The sequence below is a fragment of the Epinephelus fuscoguttatus genome, linkage group LG11 (assembly GCF_011397635.1).
Source record: "Epinephelus fuscoguttatus linkage group LG11, E.fuscoguttatus.final_Chr_v1".
NCBI classification, from domain to species: domain Eukaryota; kingdom Metazoa; phylum Chordata; class Actinopteri; order Perciformes; family Serranidae; genus Epinephelus; species Epinephelus fuscoguttatus.
The window spans coordinates 32,872,709-32,885,355 of NC_064762.1; the positions used below are offsets into that span (position 1 = coordinate 32,872,709).

General features: G+C 39.6%; 1 protein-coding gene across 6 annotated transcripts; it reads right to left on the bottom strand.

Moving 5' to 3' along the window:
- Positions 1-1,332: 1,332 nt before the first annotated feature.
- On the bottom strand, positions 1,333-11,500 carry LOC125896922 (heterogeneous nuclear ribonucleoprotein Q). 6 transcript variants are annotated; one of them, XM_049589894.1, is made up of 11 exons: positions 11,338-11,499; positions 10,242-10,401; positions 8,517-8,635; positions 8,153-8,374; positions 7,626-7,802; positions 7,196-7,331; positions 6,878-7,083; positions 6,558-6,707; positions 6,310-6,431; positions 5,668-6,206; positions 1,333-4,094 (listed from the first exon to the last, which is right to left on the bottom strand). In XM_049589894.1, exons 1-11 carry the CDS (start codon positions 11,338-11,340, stop codon positions 4,069-4,071), a joined length of 1,860 nt encoding a protein of 619 aa, XP_049445851.1. In that variant the 5' UTR covers positions 11,341-11,499; the 3' UTR covers positions 1,333-4,068. The 6 variants fall into 6 exon arrangements, with proteins under 6 accessions (XP_049445851.1, XP_049445850.1, XP_049445854.1 ...); XM_049589893.1 differs by having other exon boundaries at positions 1,333-4,097; XM_049589897.1 differs by having other exon boundaries at positions 5,825-6,206; positions 11,338-11,498.
- Positions 11,501-12,647: the final 1,147 nt, after the last annotated feature.

Sequence of the window (12,647 nt, forward strand, 5' to 3'; positions counted from 1 at the left end):
AGACAGAACTACGACTTTTAATCGTCTTCACATACAGTTTTTAATGGGATTATATGGCCAACAATGATACACTAATCAAATAACGTGTATCGTAATTACCCATTCATCTGAAAAAGACAAAATAAAATGATTTACTTTCATTAAACCTCTATATTTGCGTTATTTTGCTACAGTTACAAGCAAGTTAAACAGAAGGTTGAATTGCCAGATTTGATCTTTGTTTATACAGGCTAGGCACAAGAAAATGTGCTTACATTTCTAAATGTCATACAGAAAAAATGTGGACTTTATTCATTACTAGTGCAGGGCTGCAACTGAAAGGTGCTTTCAAATGATTTTCTCCGTCTTGTGAATCAGTCTGTGAAGTCTAACATCATGTATTGCTTATTTTGTCCAACTTATAATCAAAAACATTCAGTTCACTGTTATTTAACAAAATATATTTGCCTTTTTTAAGTGATTACTCAATAACCAGCTGTTTTACAGCTATTTTCAAATCTATGTGTTTAAGCTCTATTTCAGTGTTATGGCAAATTAAATATTAAAAAAGAATCTATTTAATCCCCCTTTGTGTACTGCATTTGTACTGATTTATAATTGGTATTGGAGTCATGACTTACTTGATAAAAGATAAAAACGCACCGTGTATTTTCTAAGCGGACATGGCAACCCTAAATCCAAATAACGCCACTTCCGTTAAGGCGATCCATAGTCAGAAGTGACTGGGACTAGAGATAAGAGATAAGATGCCTTTACACCTTTAATGGTCCCACAAATGAGAAATATCAACAAATACGTATTAGTAATCAGGTGATCGCTTTCATTCCAAAACATTTCATGACTTAATTTCAAAATTCCCATGACACATTGTTTATTGTGATTTGAAGATGTGTGGATACACGGGGTCTCTCTTCATGTTTAAGGGACAGATCTTAATCCAAGTATGGTTTCCACCACTAGAGGCTGTAAAATCATCAGAGTAGGGGAACATTTATTTATACTTCTCAGCCAATACAGATTAATTTTTCAAATGATTTAATAAAAGTACAACAAACCCACTTATTTTGTTTTTATTTGTGAAGGATTGTCTGTAGGTTTAAGGAAAACATATAGATAGCTTAAAACCAGCACTACAGTTACGCAGAAAATATTATAGACCTGCACAAGTAAACATTTTCAGGACCTCTAAAATGTTAACCTAGATTTTTATTAGTTATTTAAATAGAAATCTAAAATTCGTGATTGATCCATGATCCAAATCAAACATATTTACAAAGAATGGCAGTTGCAATACAATGAAACACACAAGCCCAGTTTAAAGTCAATAACTTTATTAGAAAAATAGGTTTAACTCACCTCACTGTACAGTATAAAACAATTCATTTGCAAGAATGCAAACACACTTGTTAGCAAAAACAAACAAAATGAAAAAAAAAAAATAAAATCATTCTTGACTCTTGTATTTGGGAATCCAACAGAGTCAATACTAGCATGAAAAAAAATCTGGCTCTTTTTCACAAACCTGGTAAAAAGAGAAGAACAAGCTGCACAATCCTTTCTGAAGAACGCTAAACATGAGTGAGATTCAAAGACACTGCGTTTCATGGCAAATGTCACAAAAAGGCAAAAGACTACTATACACTAATGATGTTTAAAAAGAGCTTAAAGGAGAAATCCAACCTAATACAGTGTCACCATCAAAAACCATGTAAGTCTGTAACATATAATCCATTCGAAAAGTTTCTTTGTGATGCAGTAAATTTGCACTACTTCATTATGTAACTACAATTCCCAGAATGCCCTTTACCACTCCCAGAAAAGCACTGGAGTTATAAAAAGACAGGGACTATAAATATTGCTATACAGCCATGGCCACATTTCATAATTCAAACATCTTGTGGGTGCATTACATTATATGAGTGAAGACATAGATCTCTGTGCACATTCCCTGTGTGACTGCCTAACAATGATGTAAACTGTAAGCCCTATAAAGTGCTCCATACGCTGTGACTTTACGACACCAAAACGTGATTGTAAATATCTCGCATCATTTAAACGGACAAGTCTGGTAATACTCTAGATGTTTCGTGTTATCAACAAATCCCATAAAATGCACAAAACCAACAGTGAATGTGTCCACGGACAAATACTGTGTGTATCACAGCCTGATCCTCTGTGCCACAGAGCTCTATTGTCCAAAACACATCAATAAACCACACTGCTGCACTGGGTGACATGTTCCTTCATCACCATGAACACACACACTGTGGTTTATTTTGACCCACATGCACCGTCCTGCTGCCCCAAAACTCACTAGAGCACCAAATGTGTATTAATCCGCAGATGAAAATAGTCCCCACAAATGCGCTATTTCAGTGACATACTTTTTGTTTTAAACATAACTATATATTTATGGTTTTAATGACATCTTCAGCAGGAACCAATGAGCTTGGAGCTGACGGCTACAGACAAGCAGTCAGAGAGTATTCAGAGATTAATTTACACAGTTGGTTTTGGTATTTTTGTGGGATTTGTTGACAATCATCTCCAATTTCTATTGACGGTTTACAGAAAAGCTGGATTTTAGTTGATTTTTATTAGCTAAAACCACAAGAGAAAACCCTCACTGATCAATTTACACAAGCAATCAAATCATTTTAAGTACCGTAGATAATAACGTGTGTAGCTGCGCTCTGCAGGTACATTATTACACACCCTGTGAAGCCACATGTGCCCTAAAGTGTACATCACTAAAAGCCTGTTATTTTCCCCAAAAGCTTAACATTAGGATGGATTCCTCCTTTAAATTCTTAACATTTTGATTTCCAGTATAATGTGTAGACACGAATTAACACCAGTTTATAGAAAGTTTGTCACAACCACATATATGGCATGATAATCTACAGGGACATACAATGTGAAACGTATAATCATGCTTCTTGCGATGAAAACTTTTCCATGCCATGTCTAGTTTCTTAAACTTAATTTCTTCTTAAACTTTTCAGGACCTGGAAATAAATTCATATTCTTCCAGACCTGCTTAAAATACTAAATAAAATTTTTAAAAAAAGGTAGCGCGACTGGATGTCAGTGGTCATCCGTGAATGACCTCTGACGTCACAGATGTTTGTGCAGAACAGACAGCCTGAGACATCACTTTGCAAACATCCTTACATCGACGGGTACAAACGAAAACAAAAGACAGTTTTCCCATCGTGGAAGACAAAGGATGACTGTGGTTTCCAGGCATTTAGGATTTTACAAAGAAAAAGTAACAAGTTACAAAACAACTCCTGTCTGTAAACTACATATTCACTCTGTTCATTTCTCAAGACAGCAAGGCTCGTTCAGGCTCATTTCAGGAGGACCAGCTAACGTGTCTACAGCAGCTGCAGCTTACGTCAAGTCTCAACTGAGAGCTAAAATCCATTAAGTACTCTGTTGTTGCCTGTGCATATCTCTGAGGTGGAGTGGGAGTTTGGGGGGGGTCGAACCCTGCCTCAGTTTCCTCAAGTACAAAATGGGACAGAGCAGGCCAGTCCTCGAAACTGAGGTAGTTAACGGACCCTTGGTGGCTAACGTTCTTAAAGAACCATTTTCCTGGAATGCCCGACCTTCAAGACCAGCTGATCACACCTCAACACTATCTCTGATAATCATAGATCATCAGGTCTAGTCCATTGTAAAAGATGTAGTTTAAGAGCTCAAAAGACAAAAAGAAAAGCATCAAATTCCACCAAACCACTCCAAACTTAAACAAAAAAGTGCAAAGACTTTTCCAGGAGGATGTCCATTCTGAACTCCTACTCAGTAAGTCTCAAATGGCATATTTGGGGCTGGGGGCACAGGGCTTATAAACTTAAAAGTCACCTCTTTTGTAAAACAAAAAAAGCAAGCTCAAGTTTTGCTCTTCTGATTATCTTCGAACATGGCAGTTTTAGGAGATCTGCTCCTTAAAAAAAGGCTGGAATACCATTGGACCACTGAGTCAGTTGACCTTACCATTCCCATCCACTGGCAGCCTGCAGTGTGTGACGCCATACACTGGTCAGTCTTCATAGCGACACATCAGGACCGGCCTCGACCCCTTTTTCCTGCTAGTCAGGTAACAAAAGGAAGCAATTAGAGAATGGAAAACAGGATCACATTACATCTACACACATCTACTGTTTTTGAGTCCCTCGCGCTCACACACTCACTCATTAGAGGAGGAACTGTGTAACAAGTAAAACATGAATTTGCATACATTAGAAGACAAAGCACTTCCACAGACTCGCACACCCTCCGATTTAACATGCACATGTCAATGCCTTAAAGAGGACGACAAGCAGAGAATCGGTCTGGTTCGGATTGTAAATTAAATTGAGGTGCAGCAGGTGAAACGTGGACACGCTAAAACAGGCAGAGAGAAGAGGAGGAAGGGAGGGGTTAAGAGCAGCCATTAAATCTATAAAAGCAAACTGAACAAAAACACTACAAGCGATCATGCATGGCAGTTATCTCTCACAATAGCACAATATCAATCCTTCAGATAGACATGCAAGATTAGTATCCAGGCCTTCAACAGCTAGGTAGATCCTTCTGGGACAAGGAAAAGCTTCACTTTGACATTAATAAATCAAATTGTGCTTTTATTCCCCCGATTGGTACAAAAGGGACTTGTATGGCAGACTTGTAGGGGGAGGGGCTTGCTATTGATGCTGCATTGACAGTGAATTTAGGACACCAATTTGTGATACATTTATGTTTTTGGACATGAGAGGAACTAATAAGGATGAAGTATGTCACTACACATACAGAGCACTTGAGAGATGCCGACTATAGAAGTAGGTGATTTGGAATTTGATGGCATGCAAGGTGACACTGTAGCATGTGGCCAACATTGGCAAACCTTTAGTCCATTTTCTTCCACAAGGAGCCTTAAATTTGAAGGCAATTTGAAGAGAGAATTTGCCGAAACATGAATTTGCAACACAATTTGAGGTTTTGTACACGTGTGCGTGTATGTTTATTAAAGCAGACAAACAGCAAAGAATACAAGCCAAAATGTAAAGCCAAAAAATAGGACTACGACGGTCCTTTTTTTTTTTTTTCTTTTCAATAACAAGACACGCATTACTTTGTGACAATACAAATTGTATTTTCATTTGTTTTAAATACATGTTTAGGAGACATATGCTTTGTTGCTGTTAGCTACTTAAAACATGGAAACCAGAATCTCTAAAAACATACATAAAGCTATAGCCAAATAGACAGCTCGAGCACATTTGCATCTAAAAATTTTTTCAAACGTTGTTATGGAAAATCTTTTAAACGACCATCTTAAAAAAAAAAAAAAAAAGAGGAAAAAAAAAACAAAAGGAGAAAAAAAAAAGAAAAACCAGTTCGCCAGAAACAGGTGGGAGTGTGACTACTGTTTGAGTCCAAGCGGATTATTAAAATATGTACAGAAAGATATCTTGCCAGATGTCACCAATTTTGAGGAAAAAAATGCAGGCAACCGTATGGGATTGAGGGCCAATCAGATCAAGTCTCTAAATAAAAAGACAAAAACAAAAACAATAAACACGTATTTTGTTATCAAAGCCCTACTGGTTTACTTCCACTGTTGCCCAAAAGAATCCTGATAAAATTCCTGGTTGTCGGATTTGTAACCGGAATAGTTACCAGAATGATCACCACCTTGGAGCGGTTGCTGAGCAATGGGTTGAGAGCCCCAGTTCTGATTATTGGTCTGGCGACGCTTGGAATCTGGCTGGTTGTACCCATCAGCTTTGCGCTTTCCTCCTACATTTCCACCGCGGCCACCCCGAGCACCACGTACCCCTCCTCGCCCTCTCGGCTGCACGCCTCCTCTTGCTCCCCGCCCACCGCGGCCTGGTCCGGGACCCCCCCGCTGGGAGAAGTTGGCCCTGCCTCTGGGTGCCCCGGCGCCACCCCGTCCTCTGGCTGGAGAGGATCCTCCCCGGGAGCCCCTGCTGCCGCCCCGTCCTCGGCTTGGGGCCTGGAAGTCGTCGTACCCGTAGTAGGGGTCTTCGTAGCCGCCACGGTAGTTGTGATAGTCATAGCCATAGTAGTCATAGTAGTCCTCATAACCGTAGTAGTCAGGGGGGTAAGCATAGCCACCCCGGTTGCCGCCTCTGCCTCGGCCTCTGACAGGAGGCGGCATGTGGGGAGGGGGAGGGTAGTAGTAATAATCATCGTACCTGATGAGGGTGAAAGAAGGCAAGCAATAAGAATCAAGACAACAAAATGCTGAGCAAAATATCAGAGGATGGGATCCCGAAGACCTGCTGAGACATTTCTTACATTTGTGATTTGGCTGCTTGCCTCTGTGCTTTGCGCTCCTTCCTCTTCTGATCTGGTGGCTTGGCGAAAACAATCTCAATGGGCTCTCCCTCCAGCTCCTTCCCATTCATTTCTTCCAACGCCTGAGAAAGCAGCAAGTTAGACACCTTTGTTAACTCCTGCAAATGTCCTTGGCTCAACAATCAATTTATTTTCTTGATTCAAGCTGACAAACTAAAGGACACAAAAACTAAAAATCAAAATCACACCTTCACTGCGCCATCCCTCTCTTCAAAGTGAATGAAGGCGTAGTCTTTAAGCTTCTTAACTCGCTCCAGTTTTCCAAACTCACTAAAGGACTTCTCCAGGATCTCCTCCGTGACACCATTGGCAAGATTTCTCACAAATAAAACCTTCACCTGCAACATGGGACGAGAGAAGGTCAGATCTCACCCTGCAGAATGTTTACAATATGTGCCATTGTTACATTCCTGAATGAGTGCTCTATGCCATCAACTTTGCAAATACCATTCCTTCTTTCAAACTGAGTTGTTTTCTGTCACATTACATGGCGATTGTTAAAGCTCACCTTGGCCATGACCTCTGGGTCAGGATCTTCAATGGGGTCTGCCCACTCTACTGTCACCACATTGCCCCAAACCTTCACCTTGCCGCTCATTAGCCGCCGGCGAGCCTGAGCAGCCGTTTTGTGGTCTTCGTACTCCAAGAAGCAGAAGCCTCGGTTCTTCTTTTTGTCATCAGGTTGATGGTACAGTATGACATCACTGAGGCCCTCTATACACAGACAGAAAAGAGATGTTTTCTGAGATTATGTAATCAGGTTTACAAAGATGTTTTAAAGCAGCAGTGCATTACAGAGCACAATCACATGTTTTTTTTTTTTTACCTGTGACTTTACCAAACTCTTCAACAATCTGCTCCTTTGTTTTACTCTTGGGAATGGAGCCAACGAATAGCCTGTTGTTGGCGACAGATATACACACCCCGATGTGCTTGCCAGGGCGAATCTCATGATTATTGCACTGTTAAAAAACACAATCAACCATATATGTGATGATGGTGGAAGATACCGAGCAAATTCAACTGCTTCCAACTTTTTGCTAAGAGAAGGAACACTTTTATGACAAACTTAATACTTAACATAAAAAACAAGAACAATTTTCATCCACATGCTCATTCCTTTTTGTCCTCTGGTTGACAATTTAATCCAGGCTTCTAGTTTATTAAGTGGACCATTTCCTGACTTGATTCTTGTTCCAACTTCAGTTTTCCAAAGAAGACTATTCTAGTGAAAAAAGCATTCCCGACAAACTTACCAGCTTCACTGCCTCCTGGGCCGCTTCTTTAGTGCAGAAAGTGACAAAGGCATAGCCCCTGTTCAGGCCACTCAGTGGGTCCATCATTAGCCTGAGGTCCCAGATAGGCCCAGCCTTCTCAAAGAGAGGAACCAGCTCATCTTCAAACAAGTCACGGGGAATCTTTCCTACAAATATCTAAGAGATAAGAAGAATTTGACATTTAAAAGATACACACATTATGTTTACGGACTCAACTACATCTCTGTGTATTAAGGAGGAAAAACTGAAAAAGAAAAAAAAATCTACAAAAGACATAAATTAACATGTTTTCCTTTGAATTTTTGTTTCTGTATATACATATATATCTAAAGCTATTTTGTTAACGTGTTAAGACAATGCAAAATCCAGCTCAACCCTGTCATTCATAATGTCTGTACAGACTAGAGCTAAAGTAAAAAGCTGTTGAAACAATTATTATAACTCTAAAGAACAAAAATTCAGCTTCAATTGTTGGCTGACTGTCAACAAAACATGACAAAGTGTACCTCTGTTCCAACATTGGGTTGGGCACCGGAGTACACAGACTCAGGTGGGGGCCCGCCATACTTCCGCTGGCCTGTTGTGACGTCAAGTGTGTAGTTGGTTCTGTCCAGGAGTTCTTTGATTTTAGCCTCATCTGGTCCTTTAGTGGAATCTGAAACTTTAGTCCCTTGTTTCTCCCTCTGCCTGTAAGTCTTCATCACCCCACAGAGAAAGGCACTTTTGTTCTGAAAGAGACAAGAACTGTTTTAGGAACGTGGATATTTACCCCCATTTTATGCACAAATAAAATGACATTACAGTGTGCAATGTAGTGTCCTAAAACAACACTTGCAAAGACCCAGCTATCTTTCAGATGATTAAACTTACTTGCACGTGTGACAGATCACTCTCTTTGAACTGGACCAGCACTTGCAGGGCTCCCTCTTCATTGAATTCTTTCAAAGCTTCAATAGCCCTTTCATCTAGGTCACTATGTGCTACTAGGCCTAATGAGCAAACAAAAAATACAGTAAATGTGGTGTTAAAAAAAAAGAAGAAAAACACTTGATCATCAGGGCAGGTTAGCACTGGCAGACAAAGGACGTGTGACTCATGCAGGTGTTAAACAGTTGCACAATCTAGGCTTATTAATAATAAGTGATCTGTACCAGGATGAATTGAAGAAAATATCTGAAAGCACAATGACCCGATTCCATCAAAGTTTCATTATCACATATGTTAATGTTTTACAGCCCCATACAGTGCCAAGTTTCAATACAATCAAATCTCCTCAAGACATGCAGCATAAGTCGACTAGTACAAATCAAACAACAGTGTTACTTAAAAATTCAACAGAGTAAGACACTTAAGCAAAACCCTCCTTTTCTATTAACCGCTACTGTTTCTACCACCAGTACGTTCAATTTAACTGTGCTCTGGAGAACATCCTTGTGGCTCATGCTCAAAGAGTCACACCTGCTGCAGACAGACAGCTGCTCTTTTGTTTCTACGCATGTCACAGTACCAGCTGGCTTCAATTTACATTTCTTGGAACGCTTTTTGGCTAAAACCAATTCAATCCAGTTTCTATATTTAACAGTATGACAACAGTTAGATCTGAATCAACTCACTGATTGGTAAATAAGTAAGTGCGGACAAAATAGTAAATACTTTGACTTCGGCAAGGAAATTGGCCTCTCATGATTTAATCTACACAGAGGTAACTTATTATTATACAGGAAAAGATGCAAGCCAAACCAGCAGTTAGAGGAACTCTCCTTTAGTTGCAAACAACTCGCTTCACTCTGACATCCAGCAGCTCAAAATGATTAGCACACCAACTTAAAACAACGCCTTGATTACAGGTTTTGGCCAATTGCGCTACTGACAATGAGTAAATGGTGTTTTTATTTCCCAGGACACCATTGTTGAAAGCCATCAATACTGAAAGGTTAAAGGTTAGTCAATATTTTTTTGTCATCAATAAATTACACGAAAACACCAAAATGAACAATGTGTTACTCCCTTTTTCAAAACAGAGAAGGAACATCACCAGCCATATCCTTTAAGGTAGAATTTAATGACAATGGCCTTACAGACAGTGGTGTAATCTAAGTAAGTGCATTTATTGTAGTACTGTAATTCAAGTACAATTTTGAGGTACTTGTACGTTATGTGACGAAACACTGACAATTCATGGTTTATTATTTTAGATTAAACTACCCAGAAGTATATCAAGTAATTACAATGCGCCTCACTGTTATCACCTGCAACATCTCAGTGATGAACACATTAATACATCACTTTACTTTACTTTAATCCAATTCTGAATGTAGGATTTTAACTTACAGAAAGTTTTCACACTGTGGCATTGCCACTTTTACTTAGGTGATAGATCTTAGTACTTCTGCCACTACTGCCCACACAATACAGAAGTATTTCTGGACATGCTAAATTACACTAGATAATCCTCAGTTATTGCACATCTCTGACAAGTTCTGTATATCCACAGCATGGTGACGCCTTACATTTGTATGAACATGTTTTTCTCAAAGCAGGTAAAGGCAAGAACAACGGGAGAGCTCACCCCACACAGATTGAGCCTCTGCTTACCTGCAACGTAAAGTTCATCTAGCTTCTCAGCCACATTCTGAGGTAAACCAGCCTCCAGTAAAGCTGGGAAGTGTTCTGAGCGGGTCACCTCCGCTGTAGTGTCCATGGGTTCCTCCGTACCATTCCCATTTACATGATCTGTGGCCATGTCTCCAGACATCTGTACGGATGAGATTATTGCAGAGTTACCAAACACACAGCTGAAGTTACAAGAGCAACAACACATGAGGAGAGCGATTTGGCGCCAGAGAGGACACTGTTGATAGACTGTAATGCCTGAGTGGCTGCTGTGTTTCATGATGTCGTGTGCACAACAGTTGGATAGAAAAGCAGTGGCTGGCACTAAAAATCTTAAATAACGTTACAGCCTCACTCTCACATTGCTCATTAATTATGTATATAAGGAAAATCGCGCAAGCAACAAAGGTAATCTACGACATAAGGAGGGCAAATTCAAACGATGGAGCAAAGACATACACATGTATATAATAATTTATGCCTATGGTTAACAGTAATTGTAAGCTGTAATGTTAACAGAGCTGCAACGGTGGTAAAAACGTGTGTGATCACTAATGTTACACTCAAGTCTGAAACTGAAACACCATTTGGATCACATGTATGGCTTTGACTTTACTCATTTACTTTGACACTCATTTGGGAAAAAAAGGCGACTACCGTTCTCACTTAACTGCAATGAAACAAAAATACTAACATAAAAACATCTCCGCTTGAATCAAGCTAGTTTCCAAACATCCACCACGCCTGTTAGCTGATGTTAGCTAGCATCGCTGGCGCATGAGGTTCACAGGCCCCAGTCTTCGCCACACGCGTGGACGTGCAAACTATATAAGAGTAATGTTAGCAAATAAACCACACGACTGTATATTTTCTGGTGTTGGTTTAATCCCCCACATTTGGTGCACACTAACCATGCATACCACATCCGTTTAACCGGCGGTGAATCAAAGCGGGCCCATTTTTCAAAATGCCGGCTAGCCATATAAACGAGCTGCTCCGTGGCTAACACTGGCCGGTAACTCACAAACAAAACACAGCGTGTTTCCGTTCTGTAACGATCAGCTCGGTGTGTACTCACCATGCGAATCTAAACTTGGGTGCACGATGCTGATCCGCCGTGTTGAAGGTGCTCCAAATAAAGGAAAATATTGACGCCGGTGCTTTTCAGGTTGGTTTCTTTACTCCCGGTGAAACAAAATGGCTACGACGTAACGTCGCGATCTCTGCTTCTTGCCTGCATGTAAGGGGTTTCTTAGACTGCTTCTCACGGGCTGCTCAGTTTTCATACATCCGGTCAACAGACAGTGACGCAGTGACTGTTTTTATTCTACAGTTTGTATCACTAACATTAATTTACCTAGGCTCTCTCAGGATAACACAAATACTCATTTATCACACAACCACCATGGTTTAGCAAGCATACTCCACTTTAGTGTTTGTTTTTCATGCCAGCCTACTTTTTATCCAGTGGTGGGGTATTCACATCCTACTATGACAACTAGACTTTTAATACCACACTATGAAAATACTCTTTGAGAAGTAAAAGTAAATATTACCAGTAAAAGTAAGTATTAGCAGGAACATGTACTTAAAGTATTAAAAGTAACAGTAGGCGACCCAATGCAGAAAAAAACAGTAAAAATACTCAAAAATATTAAATTGAACTAGAAAACTATGGAAGCGTATTGCTGCCACATCAGGAAAAAAAATAATGGATCAGCATTACGTTATAATGTGAAAAGTTTATTGTTCTAACAAGCAGTTTTTCACTTTATAATAATACATTTTCACATTATAACAATATAGTTTCATGTTAAAACGTGATCATTTACATTGTAAAAACTTGAAAAAATTTCTGTTATAACGTGATAATTAATATTGTAAGAATGTGAAGAGTTTCACGGTAATTTATGCTTAAAATAAAAAGTAACTTTTCATGTTTTTACAATATAAGTTAGCACATTTTGGTATGAAACTATATTGTTATAATGTGAAACTATATTGTTATAACGTGAAAATATATTGTTATTATGTGAAAAACTTGTTAAAACCTGTGAGCACAGCGATGAAAAGCCAGCACCCTCGGCTTCAGGCCTCAGCTCCTCCACATAGAGAAGATACTGGCCAAGTCCTTTTGAATACCTAAGGTCTGATGACAGCAACTCCGATCAAAGACTAACAACCCTGATTGGAAAACCTTTGTGTCCCAGGCAGGCTTCACATCTGGTGAGGTTAACACAGCCCTCGTCCTGCACCAGGGCTTTTTTTTATATTTCATTTCCTTTTGAATAATTATTGACGCATGTACCAGAGGCAAGGTAACATATGATGCATGCTATAGGCCTACTGTTATGTATTTTGCTCTGTAAAGTACAGGAGGCTATATGT